The sequence below is a fragment of the Dipteris shenzhenensis genome, chromosome 27 (genome assembly GCF_047967505.1).
Source record: "Dipteris shenzhenensis isolate YYH24624 ecotype China chromosome 27, Dip_SZ_1.0, whole genome shotgun sequence".
In the NCBI taxonomy this organism is placed as follows: domain Eukaryota; kingdom Viridiplantae; phylum Streptophyta; class Polypodiopsida; order Gleicheniales; family Dipteridaceae; genus Dipteris; species Dipteris shenzhenensis.
This window is the reverse complement of record NC_141622.1, coordinates 35,787,600-35,812,347: the sequence shown is the minus strand read 5'-3', so window position 1 is coordinate 35,812,347 and position 24,748 is coordinate 35,787,600. Positions and strand designations below refer to the sequence as shown.

The following is a 24,748-nucleotide window of genomic DNA, read 5'->3' as shown; positions in this document are numbered from 1 at the left end:
TGGATTATGTACTTGTACACAACGAAAGAAAGCTATGATGACTTCAATTGTGATCAAGGGAGACGTTATTGTAGTATGGAAACCTAACATCAAGCCCCACATTCCTCAAAAACTCTTATGTGGGACCATGTGGATCATTACATGAGACTCTCATTGTGGATACACATATATCCAAGACTACATTAAGAGATAAAAATCTATAACTTCCATAATCAAGACCACAAGATACGATACACATATTATCTATAATTACCACACTCATATTGATGTTCCATATATCTGTGAGTAGCAAACCACTCCTAGGTTCTATACCCACAGGCAAAGGGCTAATCCCCCCCCCCCCCCCCCAAAACACACACACACACACAAAGGGGGGGGGGAGAGGGTTTAACACTAGTAGGAGCTACCTACCATAAAACAATAAGATTGCAACAACCACAAAAGTGTAAGTAACACCACAACCAACGATCCACCAAGAACTCGAAGCACATGCGATAGAGTTCACACAGAACAGAGGCATGTATTCAAATAGAGCCTATACACGAAGATGGGTCTATATAAATAAGGCAGCAACTTTGCAGCTTGGCAAACTGACTATCCCAGAAGATTGGAAGTGCTTACTGTGCAAATCAAAGCAAAACTAAAGGCAGGCACAATGCTAAGGCACAACTACACACCTCAAAAGAATCTCATGTACCGATTACCAGCACGTCTTCTCATAAGATTTCAGCCCACAGACCTAACTTCTCAGGTGTACACCCTTATTACTCCGGTATCTAAATTAAAGGGTATTTTCTCTGCACTGATCTTGGTTTGTTGTCCAAGATAAAGTAAACAAATAAGAACGGAAGAAAGACAGGTCCCTTTCTTTGTAAAGGAATTGGAAAACCAATCAAAGTGTAACCATCCAAATCATTCGAAAATCTTAGTAATCCTTTGTGCTGATCCTACGCTTAAAACTGGGGAAACCATTGCAAGCTTCACGATGTTCCTGAGCCAAACTTTTTCCCCAAAAATCCAAGTCGCACTTTCAAGTCTGTATTTTGTACTCGACTTTCTTGAGACATGCATTCAGGCCACATTGGGGTGAAAACTCAAGCTGACAACCAATCAAATTGACCAATAATACAAAGAAAGAGACTGACATGTAAGCAATCATGGGGAAAAATCATCAACAAGTGAAAGAGCATTTACAACACTTTTATTTAAAATTTTTAAGGCCATCCAAGAATACTAGCTGACCATGATGGTGATAACCCATGAGGTTGTCTAGCTCTGCTGTCCGGCCATGTTTCTTCCACAATAAACCCTCTACTCACTTCTACCCATGCCCCTTTTACATCTGGACCCTCTGCACGATGATGCTTCCCAGGATCTTGTTTAATCTTAAATGGATTAATCAAACTGGTACATAACTCCGGTGCCCAACATACCTCAACTACCATAAATCGTCTCTTCCTGCATGGCTTGAACTCAACTGCCTCTTCAGCAATCTTGGCAGCGATAGTCATCAGACCAACTAAATTAAAGACCCGGGCACAACGGTGCTTTTGTGATGAGCTTATAATTACAGGTGAAAGCCATTCAGTTTTAGAAGCAACATACCACATACTCTTCTCACGAGAAGGGGACAGACCAAACTCTGCAAAATCACTAGCATACACCCACCATCCTATCCAATGATCTGGATTAAGACTTGAGGTTGAAATATTCTTCAACCAGTCAGAAACAGTTACCTCAGTTGGCTGCTTTGCCGATACACTACCACCATTTTGGGCCCTTTGTAAACTCAAAGCAAGCCACAATTTCCATTCGTAAAACAAATAGCCCTTGGTCATAGCTCTTGGTATAACCCTGATGATACTTGGATCCTGCCTATAATCTCCCCAATGAGACCCATGAAGAGCAATTTCCTCTTCATTTTTGACAGCCTTGGGTTCAATCATAGCAACGTGATTGCCATTAAAGGCACCATTTTCATGCTGATTTTCCTTACTTGCATTTACCCCATCATGCTTCTGTCCTACTGCAGCATAAAAAAGGTTACATATTTTTGCCGCTGAATTTGCATTGCGGGATAATTTGAGCTGGTTGTGCATCCTTTTTTTCCAGTGAAAAAAAGTCTCTCCAAAAACAGGCCCCACAAGGCATGTATCCAAAACTGAAATTGCATTGGTCTTTATGTCTCTGAGTGTCTCAAAGATTATACTTTTCTCGGTGTCACTCATATTACCTAAACCCTCCAACTCTGTAAAAATCTTCTTTCCACTCCTATTCCAGACAGAAGAACCCGGTGTGACCAAACCAAATGCTTCCCAAGGCCCAATATACAGTAGAAAATGGGCAGTAACTTCCCAATGGTGGACTTCTGTCCAAACATTATCCACCAAGCCTTCTGATGAAGTACTAGAGTTAGCTTTAAACAAAAAATCAAACTCACCCAGTATTTCAATCTTCTTATACTTGAGTTTTTTTTGCCTGCGGACAACTTGGACTGGTCTCGTTGATCGTTTGCTATTCACACTCGCTGGATTATTCCTTACTACAACCTTCGAAGGGTTGGAGGGAGCATAAATGTTTCTTTTGTTGCATTGTTGAGTACTTTCATAGCTGAGAATATGTTTATCTTCCGATGAGCTACTATGCCACTCTTCTTTGCCATGAGTTGAATATGGTAGCCTCCATATTTGTTTCTTTTTCTTTTGAAAGTCAAAGCCAATCATGTTGAAGAGATTATCACTTCCCTGGTACAATAAATCCAAATAACTGTGTTCAATCAGATGATTTTCTTGGGTAATTTCCTCTGTATGCAATTCCTCATAACCTTGATAAGGAAAAAAATGATCTTCAAAATGTGAACGTTTGAATTCATTTATAAGATTTTCCACTTCAGAATCAGCAACTTCCTTGAATGTGCCGTCTTTGTCAAAGGAAACTGTGCCGAAACGCCTCATTAGTACATCATTTCCAAACTGTTTCACAATGACTTTCGAAAGTACCCCTCCATCTTTTGTCGCAAAACATCCAAACATCCCCTTGGATTGGCTAAGCAGTCCAATGGAAGGCAGATGTGGCATATGAGTCTCCACTTGTTGTGAGATAAAGAGAGGATGTGCTAGCAAAACTGGCGAGAAGATCAAAATATACTCCATACAAGAAGCAAAGAGATCCTCTGCAAAGTTAAAATAGTAGAGAGTCATTAAAATTGCAAGTCAACAGATAAGTACGTGGTTGAAACACACGTTCATCACTTTTATATGCTCCCATACAAGAGTGTCAACAACACAATACTAAAAAGCTTTGGCCAGGCAAGTTACCATCCAACAAAAGATATTTACATATACCTTCATGAGAGTGGAATATATCCAATGTTACAACTTAAATTTTTTTATAGAACAAGCAAAGATCAAAGGAAAGGGAATTTGTAAGCGACTTTATACAAGATTAAGATTAATTAATAAACAATACAAACTTAGTAAGCAAAGCTACGCTTATGTTCTCATCAGTACCCAAGCATAAACTGCCATCTAGGTTTCAAAAGATTCCGGAATCTCTTGGATAAACCCAGTGCTTACTAAGCTTTGAAATCTCAACCAAACAACAAAAACTTTGGTAGCAAAAAGGAAGAAACAAAGCAGAAAATAAGATTAAGAAATGTGGAGAGAGAGAGAGAGAGAGAGTTATATCAGGTTAAATTTCCACCACAACACAACCTAATCGAAAAAACAGAAGAAAGAAAAGAAAGAAGCAGAAGAAGGAAGGAAGAAAAACAACTTATGCTAACACAAGGGAAAAAAGATAAGCTGATATACATATAAGAAAATAAATGAAACACCAACACAAACATAAGGAAGCAATTCTTATCGTTATTTTTTAGTTAGTTCGCTTGTTAATTGTTTACTTTTTAATTTAAAATAAGAATGAATTAAGAAGTGAGAGGGAAAATACAATAAACAACACTCACACTTTTTTTTGTGAAAAGCAGTATCTCATTTGTAAGAATGTACATTCATAGCTTCCCCAAAATGGAGTAGCTATTACTCAAAACTAAAAACAGAGATAAAACACTTTCAACTGGGCTAGAGGAAGATCTCCAAGAGAATGCGCATCTTGGAGAGACTAATGCAGGGAGGAACATAAGAAATGATAAACATCCACAGAAGAGTGCCCATACACATACACACACACACACTTTTTTTAAGTGAAAACTTATATTTCTCTGTGGGAAACCTCAGAAGAGGTGAAAACCCACCATGAAGTACAAAAGTTAAAAGATTATAGGAGGCGAAGTGAAAACTAGAAAATAAAAAAAGATCACAAGTCACCATGGGGAGTATCCAAAAGGATATCCTCCACGATGAGATTGTTTGCATGCAAAAACTGTTGTAAAGGAACCACATCACCATCAGTAAAGTGAAGGTGCTTTTTACCCTTGTGATTCTTCTTGAGATAAGCGGGCACCCAAAATTTTTGAATCACAGGGTCAAAAACCTGCTTCAACCAGGGATGGAAAGTGTCTAGGGAAAATGGAGAGGCAAGTGCAAGATCCGGCTCGGCATCTGTATTCAGTCCAGCAAAAGCATCCATAGTATCAACCCCAGTCTGAGTATCCTTGTCAACATTTAGTGCCATTACACTATTATGAACTGTATCCAAAGGAGAAAGATCCACTTGTAGCTCAATAGACTGTGTCTCAATAACCAAAGAAGCCCGCTGAATGTCAATTCCAACCAAAGAGGGCTGTTGAGTTGAAGAAGGCTCTTGAGAATTAGAAGCAGTGACACCAGAAGATTGAGGAGTTTCAGGCATAGGTGTATCCGGCATTGACAAGCCCTGGAAAGGATTTGACAAAGAAACCGAAGGAGACAGTGAGATGATCTATTTTCCGGGAAATGTACCCGTCTCCATTCTTTTCTTGCGGCCTTCAACTGTTGCATCTTGTCTGACTGAAGAGGCATAGAAGCATGAGGAACAGATAAAGAGCTGTTCACATTAGCAGATTGGCCTGATTGCAAAGGGCAGCTCCGAGCAAAATGACCAATTTGTCTACACCTGTAGCACACATTTGGGAAGGAAGAAAAAGATAAGGGAATGCGAGCATAATCTATATCCAAGCATGAAGGAACCGGCTGCTCCATATCCCATAAAATGCAAATTCAGATAACGAGCATCTGAAAGAATTATCACAATACCAACAGGCCGCAACTTGGACAAAAACTTCACAAGGTGAAATTTGCATGTCTACTAATACGGCAGAAGCATATACCTAGATGAATCCAGGAACATTCCCAAACTCATCCTTTAAAAACACAACAAAGTGCAGTTCCAATCTCACGATAGTCACTCATAAGATTGAAAACCATAAACTCCATTACGCATAGCAAGGACTAGCTACTATGACATCCCCACTGACATCAACAGCGCCCAACAGTATTATAGCCCCTCTTGAGAAGTGATAGGATCAAATTACTAAATTGAGAGATAAATGCACTCTTACTTGTGCAAAGATGAGAGAACCTATAAATTGGGTGGATGTCTGGGTCAATGTGATACAATTGTATGATATTCACCATAGCATACTCAAGTGCTTCTTCTTTATCATAGATAACAACTTCCGAACCTAAAGAACATTGAGTAGTGCTAAGATCCAAGAAACTATAGTAGCTTCCACTAGCTGTACAATTAAGTTCACAAAACTCTCGAGGTCAACAAAACAGTTCGGGTCTTTGTACATAAAATCTTTAAAATTGGAGCATTTGGACAAATAATTCACCTATGAATCTTCTAGCTTGAATAAGTTTATGAAGAACAACCAGACAAATCTCACAAGAGATCAATCGTTGCATAGACTCAAACTCATAAGTAAAAAGGTAGAAGTTTACTACAAAAAAAGTACAAATGTGCCCGTTGGAATACCAATGCTTTGTCGAAATAAAGAGTCTCCTTGTCACATGCACCCCCACACTTGGGTGCAAGGTGACAACTAGCTTCATCGACAAAGTGCAAATATTGGTACGATAGCATATTTTGTCGTATGCCGAGACCCCATTGTGAGCCCTTGTCTAGGGATAGTCAGGCAGCACGAGCTACGGAGGTCAGCCTCTCAGCCTTAGGTGAAGTCAGAAAGTCAGTCCTTGTTCACTAGTACCCACTGAAGAGCAATAGGTTAGTGTTTCCATCTTAGGGTTCCGAGTAGGTCTAGGTCTCAACCTAGGTTAGGAGCCCAGAAGGGCCCCCTCAGGGCTAGACCACTGAGCTCCCATCAAGGGATTACGAGCTGGGGAAGGGCTGCCTTCTATAGGCTGTGCCATGTACCCCTCCCTAGGCGGCTTTTTATGGGGCAAAGAGCCCAACCAGCCAGCCAAACCAACCGACCAGCTGGTCGGCCAGTTTAGGGCTGGTTGGCTCACCCCACAGCCCCCTATATAAAGGGGGGGCTGCAGCCCTCAATCCTCACTCAGCTCCAGCCTTCCTAGCAGCTCTACAAGCCCTCCAGTGTAGCCCATGTGCACCTCCAAAGATCCCCTGCACAGCAGCAAGAGTTAGCAGTGTAGATCAGCCTCTAAGGGAGGAGTACATGCAGCACTACAGCCAGGGTTTGGACCACAAACAGAAGAAGGTTTGGTGTCTATTTCAGCAGCTCTTTTTACAGTTTTCTCAGCTCCTCCCTCTAGCCGGCTGCTCCGCCATCCCACTGCCTCCTCCACCCAAGCAGTGCCACCCTCCCGCCTGGCCTCCCCCGCCTAGCCTTGCCACTCTCAGCCTCCTCCGCCTACCCTCAGCTAGCCTCACCACCCCTCAGCCCTCACCACCTCCACCTAGCCTCGCCACCCCTCAGCCCCCCCCCCAGCCCTATCCTATCCCCGCCCTATCCTACCCCGTCACCTGGCCACTCCTCCATTCCCCTCCACATTCACCCATTCTCCTCCATCCCGACCTACAGCCCCGCCTTCTGCCCCCTCCACAGCTCTCTGGGGGTACATCCCGTCATGGGGGAGGGGGGGGGGGCTCATGCTCCCACTCCCGCTTGTATCCCTTGTCTCATATCCGTAGGTAGACTCCCATGTATACCCACTGACTACTGGTAGTGGGCGCTTTGGACTCTGATGTATCTCTATATAAAAGACTTGTATAGGATTCCGAGAAGTTCCCTAGTTCTGACCATAATGTACCATTACAGTTTCAGATGGTGCAGGATAGGGTCTCCGATGTCTGAGTCTCATAGACCCTGCCTCCCTATGTGGAAGGAGAGGTGGGTGTGCAACGGGGGCCTGTAAGGAGTTTTCCATCTCGTACTACTGCCCACTTCCCCTCCTTGCAGGCCTGATCCCGCTACTGCAATAGAAAGCGCCTCTCCTTAACCCGCCATGCTCTCTCAATCCTGTGCTCAGTCGCCCTAGAGTAGTGGCCACGAAGACCGTCGCATCTGCCATCGGTGTAGCCTCAGTGCGTGGGATCCCACGTACTCTGATGTTGAGAGCCTTGTTGGCTCTCTGCTGCTGCTCCAGGAGGGTAGCCGAAACGGTTACCCTTGCAGGTTCTTCTTTGGCTACGTTGACCCATTTGGACGTCTCCTCGATGGAAGATTGCATGCTCGCAATCTGTGCCTCCACAGATGCTCCCTGGGATTATGCGTATAGCAGTGACCTCTTGTCGGAGCTGCGAGATCTCCTGTCTAAGCCCAGCCTAGTCTCGGATAGCCTGAGACTACTACTGTATGAGACGCGCTTGCTCCTCGGTGAAGCGTGTCTACTCTTGTGCGAAGCGTGACAACTCCCTCTCGTGCTCTCGGATGCTATGCACCTCCATCAGCAAGTTCTTCCAAGCCTCTAATGGGTCAGCTCGTCCATGCTCTAGTGGAAACGAAAAGGACTGTGGCATGAAAGTGATGAGACTGGAGGATGGGTGATGACTGGGTGAGATGGGTGCGGTATGGAGATGATAGTGGCCTGGAGGGGTGATCCCCGTAGGGTGTGGAAACGTGGGTTGACTAAGAGGCAGAGGGGAGAAAAAGGTCGAGTAGTGCGGAACGGTGTATGACCCCTCCAAAGTAGGTGTCATAATCGGAGAGAACTGTAGTGGGAGAAGAAGGGAGAGATTAAGAGATGGTGTCAGTGACAACCCCTCTATCCTAGGGGAGGGTGGAGCAATCGATGTCATGGGTAGGGGCATATCGGAGCCAGTAGCTGTAACTGTAGAGGCTGTGGATGGAAGTGGAGCTGAAACTGGAATTGGAGCTGATGTTGAGGCTGAAGCTGAGGATGAGGATGTAGCTGAGAGTGAAGCTGAGACTGAAGCTGAGGCAGAGGTGGACCTTGCCTTTGCTTTGCTGTCAACTCCAAGTCCACTGCGGTTGTAGCGTGTGTTCACATCCTCGAGTTTCAGCTGTGTTTGTTTCTTGGCTTTGTTGTCATCTTTCTTGGCGGCTTTATCCGTATCTTTGCCTCCTTTCCCCATTTCGTTTGGTTGATCCCGTGTTCGGTGCAGGTCTTAGTGCAAGACAGGAGGGGTTCCAGGATCAGGAGGAGTTGCAGTCCTTTACACATCCACACTTTTGGGAGCCATCTCAGTGGAGCAGAGAGATACACATTCCAGGTTTCTTTGGATCCGGATTCGGCACATGGACAACCGGGTTCTATTTATTGCAGTTTGCAACTTCCTCCCCGAGACCTCCCGCTTTGCCAGAGATATTCGAGGGGAGGATGAGACATCCCCATTTGCTACTCTTTATCAGTCCATTGTTTACTTCTCTAGCCGCGGAGAAGTCCTAGTTGGGGACTTCAACGCGAGGACAAGTGCTTGTCAAGCACCACCCCTCGACTTCAGGGATGATTCCACTCTACTGCAAGACATTGACCTTGAGGAGGCAGATATGCTACGAGTTTCGGCAGACAGACGAAGACCGTTCACATCTTATGGGCAGGCCCTATTAGACCTCGACAGGATGCATGATCTCATTATTTATAATGGTCTTGACAGATGGCCCGCATCGGGTGGCTTCGCGTGCTTTCCATATGGGGGAGGCTTCAGTGTTGTGGACTACATCATGGGATCCCCTACCTTCACATCTCGGATCACTGACTTTACCGTAGCACCTCTCCCTCCAGGGGCTGATCATACCTATCTTTTCTTTAGCATTTCTACCCCCCGCCGCACAGCACTTTCTACCCCATTTAGTTCTTACTCCACCTACGATTATATATGCTTTGATCGCGATCACTCACCTACTTACTCTAGCCGTCTGTACATACTTCTCGCATAAATTGACTTTATACCCCTATTAGAGGATTGTGCTGCCCTAAGCACTCACTCACTACACGAGGCTGCTCTTCACGCCTTTCTCCACACCACCCACCTACCACCACCTGGGATCGTACCCTGTAATAGCTAGTACGATGATGAGTGTAAGGCTTAACGCCGTCAACTCAGATTCGAAACCAAAAACAGTCTTCCGAGCGAACCAGGGACGCTACGCGAGTACCATCCACTGGTACGCAGGAAGAAACTTGACTTTGTTCGCCGGAACGAGGAGGAGCTACTGAACATTCTGTTTAGTAATAACTCTAAGGACTTTTGCCGGAGATTTCTAGAGGGACGGTCCCCCTCACCAATCACTGACGCTCAGGTGTGGTTTGATTATGCATGCACACTCTATGATATCCCAAATCAGCTAGTCCCTAACCTATCACATATGCCACGCCCCACATCTTGCACCCTCTTCATTAGGGAGGGGGTAAAGGATGCCGTAATGAAACTTCATAATGGCCGAGCGAAGGATCATGAGGGACTATACACTGAGTTCATTGCATATGGAATTAACCTCCTAGCCCCAATCTTAGCAAAGCTGTTTGCTTGGGGTTTCCACGCACCTGGGCCATTAACACTATCTCACCCATTCACAAGGCTTTTCAAGCAGAGTCCAGACAGGATCTGGATGGACAGACGAGATCATGAGCACTATCGGGCTCAAACAAAGGTGTCCATCATCACCTACCTTGTTTGGCCTCTACATTGACGAGCTCGAGACAGTGATGCAGACACAAGGGGGTAGGTTGCTCTCGCGGGCACGCTGATCCGGATATTGCTTTACGCAGATGACGTGGCTCTCTTGTCTTCCTGAGCAAAGGGGCTCCAGAGACACCTTGATGCACTACAGTCCTTTTGTGAGTCTCATGATTTGAAGGTCAACTTGGGTAAAACCAAGGTTATGATCTTCAATACATCTCGAGCGAGCCGTCATGCGCCAGGAGCAATTCGCAATTGATGGGTCCCCTGTTGAGGTAGTTTCATCATACACTTACCTTGGGGTCGTCTTTTCCGGAACCATCTTCACTATGAGACCCACAATGCATGCACACTTGAGCAGAGGATATGCTTCATTGGCTAGACTAGAGAGGTAGTGCTTCCGCTCTCACTTTCAGGATCCATGGACCAAAGGGTTGCTTTTTGACTCCTTGGTCCGCCAAACTTATCGGATACAGAGTGGGGGCCAAACTTATCGGATACAAAGTGGGTCAAGGTGGAGCAGTTACAGGTTCTCAAGTTATCACGGATGATCCGAAGTAAGCAATCCGTTCCTCACTAGATCATTTGGGCGAAGTTTGAGTCACCCCCATTACAGCTAGATGCTGCATTTCAGGTCATCACGTATCTGTACCGAGTCAAGGAGTATGGGGATTACACCTTTGGACGTAGCAAGATACCATGGCTAGCACTGTCCTCTTCTATGGCACTTGCAGAAGGGGGAGACCAGAGGTGCTGGTATGCACGCACAGAGAGATGGTTTGAGGGACTAGGGCTCCACATACAGACTACCTCCATTCCAGTACAACACGGATGCTCCGTTCTCTCCCCTCCTATCACACGAGGTCAACCAGGTTATCCATGAGGATCTACTACAGCTACACACATTCCGGACTTGGTTGGGCCCGAGTGATCTTCCAATGAAGCTGGGCTTCTACAGAGATCACTTCTTACATATCACAACAGAGGGTTTCATTGATCCACCAGGATACACGTAGCTTCACCTACCCCACTCGCTGAGGATCTCTCTTGGGCAATTCTAGGTCTCTTCACACAGACTTCGTATTGAGAGCGGCAGAGCAGAGCGGTTACCCACGGAGAGGCGCATATGTACACACTGTGATATGCAGGAGGTTGAGACAGAGGAGCATTTCATCTTCAGGTGTCATGTTTACTATGAGATCCGAGGGCGTTTCTACTACCTCTTCACAGATAGTTATAGGATTTTGGCCCGTTTCCTCTCCTACCCAGACCAGCGGTGTTTGGCTGGTTTCATTCATGAGGTGCTTAGACACCGCGACAGGATACTCCGAGCATGGAGACTGTGGCAGACTTCTTCCTCAGTTGATCCCTCTCAGAGCTCTATCACAGAGTTCTTTCAACCAAATCACATAGACCCCCATGAGACAAGACCTTGACATGACCGTGACCCGGAGCTTGTGACCCGACATCTCAGACAAAGGGTTGACACACTGATCATACTTGGGGACATCCCCTCCTTGTTTAGAGTCGAAGCCCGACCGACAGGGGTCACAGTGGCCCTGGTTAGACGCAGAGCTACAACAAGGAGACGTACCAGGACTGCACCTTTGAGGGGCCGACAGCGCTCTATCTCATTGTCTCCGGTTTTTCACAGTCTCATAGACCCATCGGTCTTCCGAAGACTTTAATAAACTTTCTTTCTTTCTTTCTTTCTTATCATTCAGCTCTGAGTTCACATCACAGCTCTCTCTTAGCTTCCATTACTCTCAGATTTCTGTCTTCCCTTCATCTCTCACAATCAAGCAGCTCCGATGCATGCCTAGGGACAGCACAAGCCTCTTCAATAGCCTTGCATAGTGGTCCACACCTACCGTGTGGGCAGCGTGGTCTTGGTCGAGATTTGGGTTGCTTCTTAGGCATTTGTGGATCAGCTCTCCGTATTGGGCCATCCTCAAAGAGGTCTCTCGAGCTCTCTGAAGGAGTGTCAGTTGTATTCGTTTTGCAATTCTCCAAGATATAAAGCAAATTCTTCCCCATTTGGGGAGGGGGGCCCTCAGTGGGTACAGGGATCCAATCTCGTGTCATCTACATTTTCTCTCTAACCTACTCTCTCTATGTCTCTTATGGTGCATACGCATACACCTCGCACAAAGGTTTAAAGAAGGTCTTGCTACGCATGACACGATCATTCACCGTTGCATGTTACATTGGCATCAGAGCTTCAGTCTGTAATCCAGCTTGACAACCGCGAGTGCATGGTCTTGTTGAGATCCGAAAAGGACACACAGGCCAGTATCAAGGCCAGCACCGACTACAATGTAGGACAAAGGGAGTTTCTTCACTATTTTCTTGTATTATAGCCCCTCTTGAGAAGTAATAGGATCAAATTACTAAATTGAGAAATAAATGCACTCTTACTTGTGCAAACGCGAGAGAACCTATAAATTGGGAGGATGTTTGGGTCAATGTGATACACGCGTATGATATTCAACACAGCATACTCAAGTGCTTCTTCTTTATCATAGATATCAACTTCCAAACCTAAAGAACATTGAGTAATGCTAAGATCCAAGAAACTATAGTAGCTTCCACTAGCTGTACAACCAAGTTCACAAAACTCTCAAGAAGAGTTCGGGTCTTTGTACATAAAATCTTTAAAGTTTGGAGCATTTGGAAAATACGTCATCTATGAATCTTCCAACCTAACTAATTTTATGAAAAACGACCAAACAAATCTCACAAGAGATCAATCATTACATAGACTCAAACTCATAAGTAGAGATCAATCATTACATAGACTCAAAGTCATAAGTAAAAAGGTAGAAGCTTGCTGCTGCAAAAACAATACAAATGTGCCCATCGGAATACCAATGCTTTGGCGAAATAAAGAGTCTCCTAGAGGAAGTCTAACCAACAAAGGACATCTTCAAGATCTACAACTTCCTTTTCTTTTTAAAATCAAAGTCTTGCTTTTTAGGTTTCATCTAACAAAGATCATAATGCAAGGCTGATTTTTCCCCCTCTATAATTTGGCATCTATCTTGTCCAATCTGTAATTGAAAACTTGTGAAACAAGCTTTCCTATTTGTGCCTTCAAATCTTCCAAATCTATCTTTGTATAGTGTAGAAAAATCAATTGTTTCAAGCAAGATTGGAGTACAATTCTCTTCTATAATTCGAGAGAGTTAAAAACCTTTATGATTGGTATAACTTCCACCAAATCATTCAAAATCCAACTTAGACCTACTGGAACATCAGCCTTCCTCAATAAGTTCCTCCAAATTTCATGGACAGTTGGTAATATGGCCTTGAAGCAATAACTCAAACCACTTCGAGACATCAGCTCGAGAAGTCTTACAAGCCACTGCTGTTGAAGAAATCATAGACAAAGAGTGTGTGTGGCGTGTTGTACTAGGAGTCTAGTAGTGGTTTTATGTGTGAGTATCACGTGTCACCTTGGGAGTTATCCCATATGCACTTCGTACTAGAGTGTGTATGCCTAGTCTATTAAAGGCTTGTACTTCACTTGTCACATCATATTGGATGAATGAATGAAAGCCTTTTCATGATGTCTTCATTTGAGTATCATTTTCTCTCACCCATCGCCATAGTTTCACGTACCGAGATGAGCCAATCGAGATAGTGTAGTCTTACACATATTTGGGGGTAGTGTTCACAGGACCACTTGAATCCTATCATTTAATGAAATTTTTTCAAAGAAAAAAAAAGGATGAGTAAAATAATGGATATGAGACACAACACAGGGTCCATTTAGGACCTAATCCTTCTTGCAAATGGCAAGGGTGACTTTGTAATGTCCACAGATTTGTGCCTTTTGGGAATTGAAGCCCAACAAAAACATGCATAAGGCTATGCTGACAAGAGCTTCATGACGACGCTTGCAGCTACAGCACGACTCACACGAGGACGGGGTGCTCTGGACCCACTAGAAAGGTAGTGCTTCCAGGCAAACTTCCAGGACCCTCCAACGAAGGGTTGACTGTTTGACACTCCAAGAAACTGACTACCATGTATGCAGCTCCTTTCTGGAGGAGTGACATTTCAACGACAGAGTGTAAGAGATTTGAGAGGCTACAAGTGATTATGGGATCCAGGATGATTCAAAGTAAGCCCTCGGTCCCCCATCAGATTATACAGGCAAAGTTCACCATGACTCCCCTCCAGGTTGATGCCATCTTTCAAACAGTGACTTTCCTCCATAGAGTTTGGGACTTACCCCACTAGAGACTACCGAGGCTAGCATTGGGGTCTTCCAGGCGACTGGCAAAGAGTGGTGTCGATATAGCATGGTATGCACAGGTATCCACATGGTTTGGTAGTCACGGCATTCAGATGGACAGACTTCCCCCCTTTCAGTACAGCATGGATGCACCACTCGAGATGATCCCACGAGATTTGAGCAACCGTATCATACAGTTGGACCTCCTTCACCTCCATATGTCTAGGGCTTGGGGGGGAGAGGAGTCCCCACCAAGATCCAATTCTACCATGCCCACTTCTTCAAGGTCTTGGAGTATGGTCTCGTCATCAGACCTCAGTACCTCGAGGATAGGAGAGTCTCACATGCATTGAGGATCACCAACGGGCAATTGCGAGTCTCGTCACATGAGCTAAAGATTGAGGCAGGAAGAGCTGCAAGCATACCCAAAGAGCAGAGGATCTGTAGACTATGCTGGATGGGGGAGGTCGAGACAAAGGATCTCCTCACGTCACATCAGAGAGCCACCAGGGTACCTGGATATATGGAACTTGATCATGTACTAGGAGTGTTAGCTTTGAGCACCTAATACTCTTTTGCTATCTTGCTACTCTACTATTTTGCTCACCAGTTTAGCACTTTAGCTTTCAGCAAGGGCCTTAGTGAGCCCTTTGCTTCAGCCCTTAGGAGCTTGTATGAATTACTTTTGGTTTTGTACTTTGTCGGCCTCCTGCAAGCATTAATACATCTCTCTCTCTCTCTCTCTCTCTCTCTCTCTCTCTCTTCACAATGTTTCCTTCATGGTATCAAAGCAGGTCGGCCCTGCCCGAATTCATCCTGCCACATCATCTCCCTCTTCAGCCCTGACCCTAACTCTGCTCAAACCTATCCTATGCTGTCTTCTCCTAGCCAGTTCACTTCACCTCTAGCCATCTCTGCTTTTCTGCTGTTTGCACCTGTTTCGAGTCTTCATTACCTGCCACCTTCATTCGGACTGTCTTGGAGCTGTAGCTAGGCCCGTGACAGCCTCTCCGATCACTGGTCGGCGCATTTTCTCCCTGTTAGCTTGCTGGTCCGCACTTCCTTCAAGACGCACCTGCACGCATGGAGTTTTCCATCGCCAAAATCAGGGTTTATGGTGTTGCTGTTGCATAGCCTCTTACATCAGAGCTGTTTTCGAGCAGTTTCAAGCCCTCCAGCACACCTATACTATCCGATTCTTAACATGGTGACCTGCTGCAGCATTTCGGTGTGCTTTGGACAGCCGCCTTGCATATTTTGAGACCTGCGCTTGCACTTTGGAGCACCTGAAGGCATCGACCAGTTGCTGCAAACACCTACAGGAGCACTTCCGTGCCCGCCTTGCACACATGGAGCCCAACAAGAGTCTCTCTATGATAGAAAATTTCAATGGAAGCAATTTTCCCACATGGCAAGCAAAGATTAGATTGCTTCTCATGCGCCATGGTGTGTGGAACATTACCAGAAGCATGGAGCCTCGTCCTCGTGGTGAAGACAAATCAGCACAAGTCCAAGCGTGGGATGCGAAGAATGACAAGGCACTAGCGCTTATTGGTTCGAGGCAATCTAATTCATCGTCTTGACCTCAATAGCTCAGCCAAGGAGACATGGAACAAGCTTCCAATCTTTTCGCTCCATCTACTGGACCTGAGGAGCAAGGTTTACCTGCTACATTGGATGATCTATCCCTCTCTGAGGTGGTAGATGATGCTTACATTAGATGATCTATCCCTCTCTGAGGTGGTAGATGATGCTTACTGCTACTAGTCCTTTTGTGTGTTTTTCAATTGAGTCAATAAAGGTTATCAGCCTTGAGTAGTCCCTCTAAAATGAATGTATTTCGAGTCAATAAGAGTACTCTGCCCTGGGTTGTCCCCCAAAAGTGATTGTATGGTTTTTTACTTTGGTACGATTTTATTGACCACCCAGATCAGAGTAAGGGGGGGTGACGAGTGATGGTCTACCCTTGCCGGTCGCAAGCTGACTGAAAAGTCACTATCACACGGGAGGTGTTGGATAGTTGGACTTGCTCTTTGCAGTATTACAGTGGAGGGGGGATCGGTCTACTCCTTATGTGTTGTGTCTCACACTCTTTGCTCTAAAGGGGGGTGTTGGAGGAATCATAGCCAAAGAGTGTGTGTGGTGTGTTGTACTAGGAGTTCTAGTAGTGGTTTTATGTGAGTGTCCCACATGTCACTTTGGGAGTTCTAGTAGTGTGTTGTACTAGGAGTTCTAGTAGTGGTTTTATGTGAGTGCCACGTGTCACCTTGGGAGTTATCCCATATGCACTTGGTACTAGAGTGTGTGTGCCTAGTCTACAAAGGCTTGTTCTTCACTTGTCACATCATATTGGATGAATGAATGAAAGCATTTTCATTATGTCTTCATTTGAGTATCATTTCCTCTCTCTCTCTCCACCATGTTTCCTTCATGGTATCAAAGCAAGTAGGCCGTGCCCTAATTCATCATGCCATGTCATCTCCCTCTTCAGCCCTAACCCTAACTCTGCTCAAACCTATCCTATGCTGTCTTCTCCTAGCCGGTTCACTTTGCCTCTAGCCATCTCTGGTTTTCTGCTGTTTGCACCCGTTTCGAGTCTTCATTACCTGCCGCCTTCATTCGGACTATCTTGGAGCTGTAGCTAGGCCCTTGACAGCCTCTCCGATAGCTGATCAGCGCATTTTCTCCCTGTTAGCTTGCTGGTCGGCACTTCCTTCAAGACGTGCCTGCACCCATCGCCAAAATCAGGGTTTATGGTGCTGCTGTTGCATAGCCACTTACATCAGAGCTGCTTTCGAGCTGTTTCAAGCCCTCCAGCAAACCTGAACTATCTGATTTTCACCTTGGTGACCTGCTGCAGCATTTCGGTGTGCTTTGGACAGCCGCCTTACATATCTTGAGACATGCTTGCACTTTGGAGCACCTGAAGGCATCGACCAGTTGCTGCAAACGCCTACAAGAGCACTTCCGTTAAAGTTCCGTACCCGCCTTGCACACATGGAGCTCAACAAGAGTCTCTCTATGATAGAAAAATTCAATGGAAGCAATTTTCCCACATGGCAAGCAAAGATTAGATTGCTTCTCATGCGCCATGGTGTGCGGAACATTGTCAGAAGCACGGAGCCTCATCCCCGTGGTGAAGACAAATCAGCACAAGTCAAAGCGTGGGATGCAAAGAATGACAAGGCACTGGCACTTATTGGTTTGAGGTAATCTAATTCATCATCTTGACCTTAATAGTCCAGCCAAGGAGACATGGGACAAGCTCCAGAATCTTTTCGCCCCATCTATAGGACCTGAGGAGCAAGCTTTTTTCCTACTACATTGGATTATCTATCCCTTCCTTTTGTGTGTTTTCCAGTTCAGTCTATAAAGGTTCTCAGCCTTGAGTAGTCCCTCTAAAATGAATGTATTTGGAGTCAATAAGGGTACTCTGGCTTCCTGTGTGATAGTGACTTCTCAGTCAGCTTGCGACCAGCAAGGGTAGACCATCACCCGTCAGCCCCCCTTACTCTGAACTGGGTGGTCAATACAATCATAACAAAGTAAAAAACCATACAATCATTTTTGGGGGACAACCCTTGGGATCAGTCTACTTATTACGTGTTGGGTCTCACACTCTTTGCTCTAAAGGGGGGTGTTGGAGAAATCATAGCCAAAGAGTGTGTGTGGTGTATTGTACTAGGAGTTCTAGTAGTTGTTTTATGTGTGAGTGCCACGTGTCACCTTGGAAGTTATCCCATATGTACTTGGTACTAGAGTGCGTGTGCCTAGTCTATAAAGGCTTGTACTTCACATGTCACATCATATTGGATGAATAAATGAGAGCCTTTTCATTATGTCTTCATTTGAGTATCATTTCCCCTCACTCTCGCCACTCTCTCGTCATCTCCGTTCCTCACCCAGTTCACCCAGTCACCGTCCAGTTTCCGAACTCAGTCCCACACTTTCATGCCACAGTCACCACAGTTTCAGCATGGACCTGGGTGGGCCGATACACCAGAGGCCCGTGAGACCTTGCTCATGGAGATACATAATTTCCATTGTGTGGATAAAAATGAAAAAATGTTTTTCACTTGTTGCATGTTGATGGGTGAGTGCATAGCTATGTACATAGCTAGTTGGTGGTGGCCTTGAACTATGGACACCCTCATGAAGGACTCCACACTGATGATATACTTTCTTGAGATGGTAGGTACTTCCACAGGGACTTCTGGGAGATAATGAAGTGCAGTGTAGGTGCAGACAATCCAGAGCATGGTATCCAGAGTGTGACGGAGTTTTGTTGTGGGATGACATGTACTCTTCATGATTGTCTCGAATCCTTTTTGTATGAGGGCATGAGCATTTTTTTGTCGTGGTTGTCTTGAAAATCCATTGTGTCGGGATGGTGTTTACCATATGTGGTAGTCTGGGCAACTAAATGCTAAGTGTTGGAGGCATGCAAGTGATTGAATGCCTAACTAGAACCATATGTGCTTTAAGTGCCTTGGTCTATGAATTTGAGGGAATCCTTGGGAGTGGTAAAAAAGGAACATGAGGTGACGTGGCTAATTTTAAGAAAAGCATGCATGTGGCTACGTAGAGAAGGAAAGGCAAGTCGACGAGCTAGATGGAGATGGAGATGACAGCTTGCAGGAGCATTCCAAAGGGGATCGTGGGCTCACGGAGAATAAGCATGTGAGCTTCGTGGCTCTGGAGAGGAGGAAGGCTTGCTGGAAGGGGACGATACGCTGGCAGGGAAGGAGTCCTGAGGTCGTGAGCTGCATGGTAGAAAGGGAGGCGAAATTCGAGGAGCGGAGGTCGATGGTTGCTCGGGGCAAAGCTTGGTTGGAGAGGCTTGTGTTCGAGAAGGAGCAGGTGGCGGAATCGCGACTGCACGTGGAGGATAGATGCGAGGGAGACAATGAGAGCAGGAGAGCTCCGGGAGGATCTTGGGCGATGGAGAGAACTGCATATGAGCCGAAGGTTGGTCCCAAGAAGAGAGACAGTATAAAGCACGGGCAAGAGAAGGAGATACGGGCCATGGGATAGTGCAGGTAATATAAGAGCGGTGGCTGTAGTTTAGTGGAAGAATTCCACGTTGTATGAGCAAGAGGAGAACCAGGAGCTGGGGGGGTCGCTAAGAGGTGCGCGATCAGTAGGAGAAGCCGAAAAGGAGCTCCGAGGTCCATTCTCATCTTATGGGCAGGCCCTATTAGACCTCGACAAGATACATAATCTCATTATCTGTAATGGTCTTGACAGATGGCCCGCTTCAGGTGGTTTCACATGCTTTCCACATGGGGGGGGCTCCAGTGTTGTTGATTACATCATGGGATCCCCTGTCTTCACATCTCGCATTACTAACTTCACTGTAGCACCTCTCCCCCAAGGGGCTGATCATACATACCTTTTCTTTAGCATCTCCACCTCCCTTCGCACAGCACCTTCCACCCCACTCAGTGCTTACTCCACCTACCACGATATACGCTTTGATCGGGATCACTCACCTTCTTACTTTGGCCGTCTGTACAAACTTCTCGCTTATATTGACTTTATACCCCTTTTAGAGGATCATGCTGCCCTTGTCACCCGCTCACTACACGAGGCTGCCATTCACGCTTTCCCCCACACCACCCGCTCCACCCACCCACCACCCTCTGGAACTATATCCTATAATAGTTGGTACGATGATGAGTGTAAGGCTTTACACCGTCAACTCAGATTCGAAACCAAAAACAGTCTTCCGAGCGCACCAAATACGCTACACGAGTACCGTAGACTGGTACGGAGGAAGAAACTAGACTTCGTTCGTCGGAACGAGGAGGAGCTACTGAACATTTTATTTAGTAACAACTCTAAGGACTTATGGCGGAGATTTCTAGAAGGACGGTCCCCTCCGCCACTCACTGGCACTCAGATCTTGTTTGATTATGCACGCACACTTTATGACATCCCAAATCAGCCAGTCCCTAACCTCTCACACATGCCTTGTCCCACATCCTGCACCCTCTTCACTAGAGGAGGGGTAAAGGATGCCGTAATGAAACTTCATAATGGCCGGGCGAAGGATCATGAGGGGCTATGCACTAAGTTCATTGCATATGGAATTAACCTCCTAGCCCCGATCTTAGCAAAGCTTTTTAATGAAGCTATTTGTTTGGGATTTCCAAACACTTGGACCATTAACACTATCTCACCCATCCACAAGGCAAGGGATCCCATGAGCCCGGAGAACTACAGGACCATTATGATTGGACATGTCATGTCCAAGATTTATGCATCAGTACTTGACTCCAAGGATAGCAGACTTGCAGAATGTCGAGGACTTAGAGCAACAGGACAGGCCGGATTCCGGCGTGATCATGGAACCATGGACCACATTCTCACGCTCAGATGTATCATCGAGGAGGCGAGCTCACGGAAGCAGAGGGTTTATTGTTGCTTTGTGGATTTCCGCAAGGCATTTGACACGGTTCTGAGAGCCCACCTCATACGATCCCTATTGGATTTGGGTTATGACCAGGAGATCATTTGGGCTGTCATAGCACTTTACGAGAGAGTTTCAGGCAGAGTTCGGGCAGGATCCGAATGGACAAACGAGATCATGAGCACCATCGGGGTCAAACAAGGGTGTCCTTTGTCGCCTACCTTGTTTGGCCTCTATATTGGAGACAGTGATGCAGACACAGGGGGGTGTAGGTTGCTCTCTTGCGGGCACACTGATCCAGATTTTGCTCTACACAGATGACGTGGCCCTCTTGTCTTCCTGAGCAGAGGGGCTTCAGAGACACCTAGACGCACTACAGTCCTTTTGTGAGTCTCATGATCTGAAGGTCAACTTGGGTAAAACCAAGGTCATGATCTTCAATACATCTCGAGCCATCATGCGTCATCACGGATGATTCGTGGTAAGTCATCCATTCCTCACCAGATCATTCAGGCTGAGTTTGGGTCACCCCCTTTACAGCTAGATGCTGCATTTCAGGTCATCACGTATCTGTACCGAGTTAGGGAATATGGGGATTATACCTCGGGGCATAGCAAGCTACCATGGATAGCCCTATCCTCTTCTATGGAACGTGCAGCAGGAGGAGACCAGAGGTGCTGGTATGCACCTACACAGAGATGGTTTGAGCGATTGGGGCTCCACATGGATAGACTACCTCCCTTCCAGTACAACATGGATGCTCCGTTTTCTCCCCTCTTATCACACGAGGACAACCAGGTTATCCGTGAGGATCTACGACAGCTACACACATTTCGGACCTGGTTGGGATCGAGTGAACTCCCAGTGAAGCTTAGCTTCTACAGAGATCACTTCTTACATATCACAGCGGAGGGTTTCATTGACCCACTTGGATACACGCAGATTCACCTACCCCACTCGCTGAGAATCTCTCTTGGGCAATTCCGGGTCTCTTTACACAGACTTCACATCGAGAGCGGCAGAGCCGAGCGACTACCCAAGGAGAGGCGCATATGTACACTGTGTGACATGCAGGAGGTTGAGACAGAGGATCATTTCATCTTCAGGTGTCCTGTGTACTATGAGATCCGAGGGCGTTTCCACTACCTCTTCAGGGATAGTTATGGGATTTTGGCATGTTTCCTCTCCTACTCAGACCAAGGGTGTTTGGCAAGTTTCATTCATGAGGCACTTACACACCGTGAGAGGATACTCCGAGCACAGAGACAGGAGCAGACTTCTTCCTCAGCTGATCCCTCTCAGAGCTCTATCACAAAGTTCTTTCAGCTAGATCACATAGACCCCCACGAGACGAGGCCTCCACATGATCGTGACCCGACAGCTCAAACAGAGGGTCAACACACAGATCACACTTGGGGACATCCCCTCCTTGTTTAGAGTCAGAGCCTAACCGACGGGGGTCACAATAGCCCTAGTCAGACGCAGAGCTACGACTAGGAGACGTGCCAGGACCGCACCTCTGAGTGGCCGACAGCACTCTATTGCCGACTTCATGCCTCCACTGCCTCATCCATCCTGATATCTTGCTGCTACCGATGATGATGATGATATTGATGACGATGCTAAGATTGATATATAGTCGACCATCGACATGACTATGTTGTACTTAGGACTTAGTACTGCCATTTTGCATTTTTGCATTTGGCATTGGTATGGACGCTCGTTTAGTAGCTCCACTACCACAGCTTGTTGTATCAGGATTTTCACAGTCTCATAGACCCATCGGTCTTCCGAAGACTTTAATAAACTCTCTCTCTCTCTCTCTCTCTCTCTCTCTTTCTCTCTCTCTTCACGATGTTTCCTTCAACTCCAATGAATCGAGGTTTCTTAGGATTTTTATGAAATTTCCAAGCTACATCGACATAAGGAAGACATAGGTTGCAAATGAACACAAAAGACTTACTGAGGTTTGATGTTTCAAAATAAAATCCTTTTGAGGTGTAGAACAACTAGCATATGTCTTTGCTGCAAAGGTAACCTCACCAAGCAAGGATTTCAAATAATACTTGTTGCGGGTGACGACAAAATTATTTGGGCATTTGTTGAAATAAGAATCACAAAACTTTTGCTGAAATTTACGCAAAGAGCTACCACTATCAAAGGTGCGAACCAAATGAACTTCTCTGAGTTTGGAAGCAACTAGATTCAAAACTGTATATTTCCAATGTGATAAGAAACATTGGAACCCTAAAGATTATTCTACCTCGATGGCAAAATTTGAGACTCCTTTCTCTATGCCTTCTAAGTTCTAATAGGCATGAATCCTTAGAAGAAGAAAGTCGAAATTTTGTGCCTTTTGAGAAAAGATCCCTTGGAAAGACAATAGGAAGGACAAAAGTATCAACCATAACAAAATGTCCTAAAGAACTAGGAACGAAAGGAGCAAACTTTTTACTTGTACATTAACAAGGGCTACTAAGAATGTCCTAAAAGTTTTTTTAACCTAATGATTTCACATATTTTCAACCAATCACAGAATGCTTCCAAACTCCTCTAGCCCATGAGGAAGCGCACTCATACCTTGTGTAATGAAGGCCAAAACTAGCCTAAGTTAGCGTGGGCTAGGACTAAGTAGTGAAGGACTATATAAGCCCACATCACTCCCATTGTACTAACCTTTTTGATATGCCATCTAATCCTATATACTCTCCCTCCTACTTGCTGCACACACTCTCTCTCTCTTTATCTCTTTCTCTCCCTCTCAGGGGTGTCATTGAGGCGGCCAAGGCACGGAGACAGAGGATATATTGTTGCTTTGTGGACTTTTGCAAAGCTTTTGATATGGTACCGAGAGCCCACCTTATCAAACGCTTGCAAGATTTGGGTTATGATCAGGAGATCATCTGGGCCATTATGGCACTCTAAGAGAGGGGTTTAGGCAAGGTCCGCACCAGCACAACATGGACAAAGGAGATCATGAGCACTATTGGAGTCGAACAAGGGTACCCATTGTCACCCACCTTGTTTGGCCTCTACATAGATGAGATTGAGAACTTTATGGTACACTTGGAGGGGCCGGTTGCTCTCTCGTTGGCACGTTGATTCAAATATGCATTTAAATTTTATACCCCTCACTTCTTCGAATGCAAATAAATTTCAAGTTTCTTGTGATGCTTGTCCCTTGCCGAAGGCTTCACTTAGCTTCCATCTATGACCTTCCATAATCTCTCAATGTCAAGAGACTCTTAACCTAACCTTCCACAAAGAATAGTTAGGTCCATCAACTTTACCCATCCCTCCCCCCCCCCCCAGCAAAAAAGTAGAGATTGGCAAATGCTTGGTTAATGCCATCTCAAGTTCATATACCAATTGTCGGAATGACAGATGCCTGATCCATAGCTGCATAAACATCTTTCATTGGTGCACTTGTTGGGTTCACCCAACCTAGGAAAATTGCATGGCCATATGCCATCTCCATACGTCAGCCAAAGACTATCCTACTGCTCTTTGCATTTTCCTCACATCGGGGCCTTTTTTAGCATCTACATCTACATGCATGTCAAGAGCACATAGCATTAATCCTCCATCCCTCCATCCATTACTAGGCTGGCATGCACCAACCCACTACCAAATGATAAAGGTGTGTATGCATGCACGCAATAGTGACACGTTACAATGGTAGGCGAGGTGACCATTTTAATCTGAAGTGCCCATGCCTGGAAATATAGGCCAAGGGCCTCAACTGGGTCATCTAGAGGCAATGAACTTTCCCAAGATGTGTCATGAAAGCATTGCCTAATGAGGTGAACATCATGAGCAAGAGTCGCTATAACATCACCCTCATGGAGAAGAGCTTTATGGCATGGGACACAAGTTCTTATTGTAGAAATCAGCTCAGCTTGGAATGGTCTAGATTCAAGCTCGTGGATCACTCGACGTACAAAGCCTATGGCTGGAGGCGAAGCCTCTAGCCCCATTGTTGTTTTCTTGATCATTTGAGATTGTAATTTTGCACGTATATTGTGTAGTGGCCCTATCCCACTTGGAAACGCAACCTGCCTATATATCTCGGTTCGCTACACCAATGGGCA

At 45.6% G+C, this 24,748-nt stretch overlaps 1 protein-coding gene across 2 annotated transcripts in view; it reads right to left on the bottom strand.

Moving 5' to 3' along the window:
* Positions 1 to 1,204: 1,204 nt before the first annotated feature.
* LOC147884230 (uncharacterized) overlaps positions 1,205 to 24,748 on the bottom strand; it is a 57,361-nt gene continuing 33,817 nt past the window's right edge. For both annotated transcript variants that reach the window (XM_087398576.1, XM_087398577.1), the window contains exon 4: positions 1,205 to 3,172. In XM_087398576.1, coding sequence (XP_087254702.1) covers positions 1,215 to 3,172 — 1,958 coding nt within the window. In that variant the 3' untranslated portion in view covers positions 1,205 to 1,214. The remainder of the gene's footprint in view (positions 3,173 to 24,748) is intronic.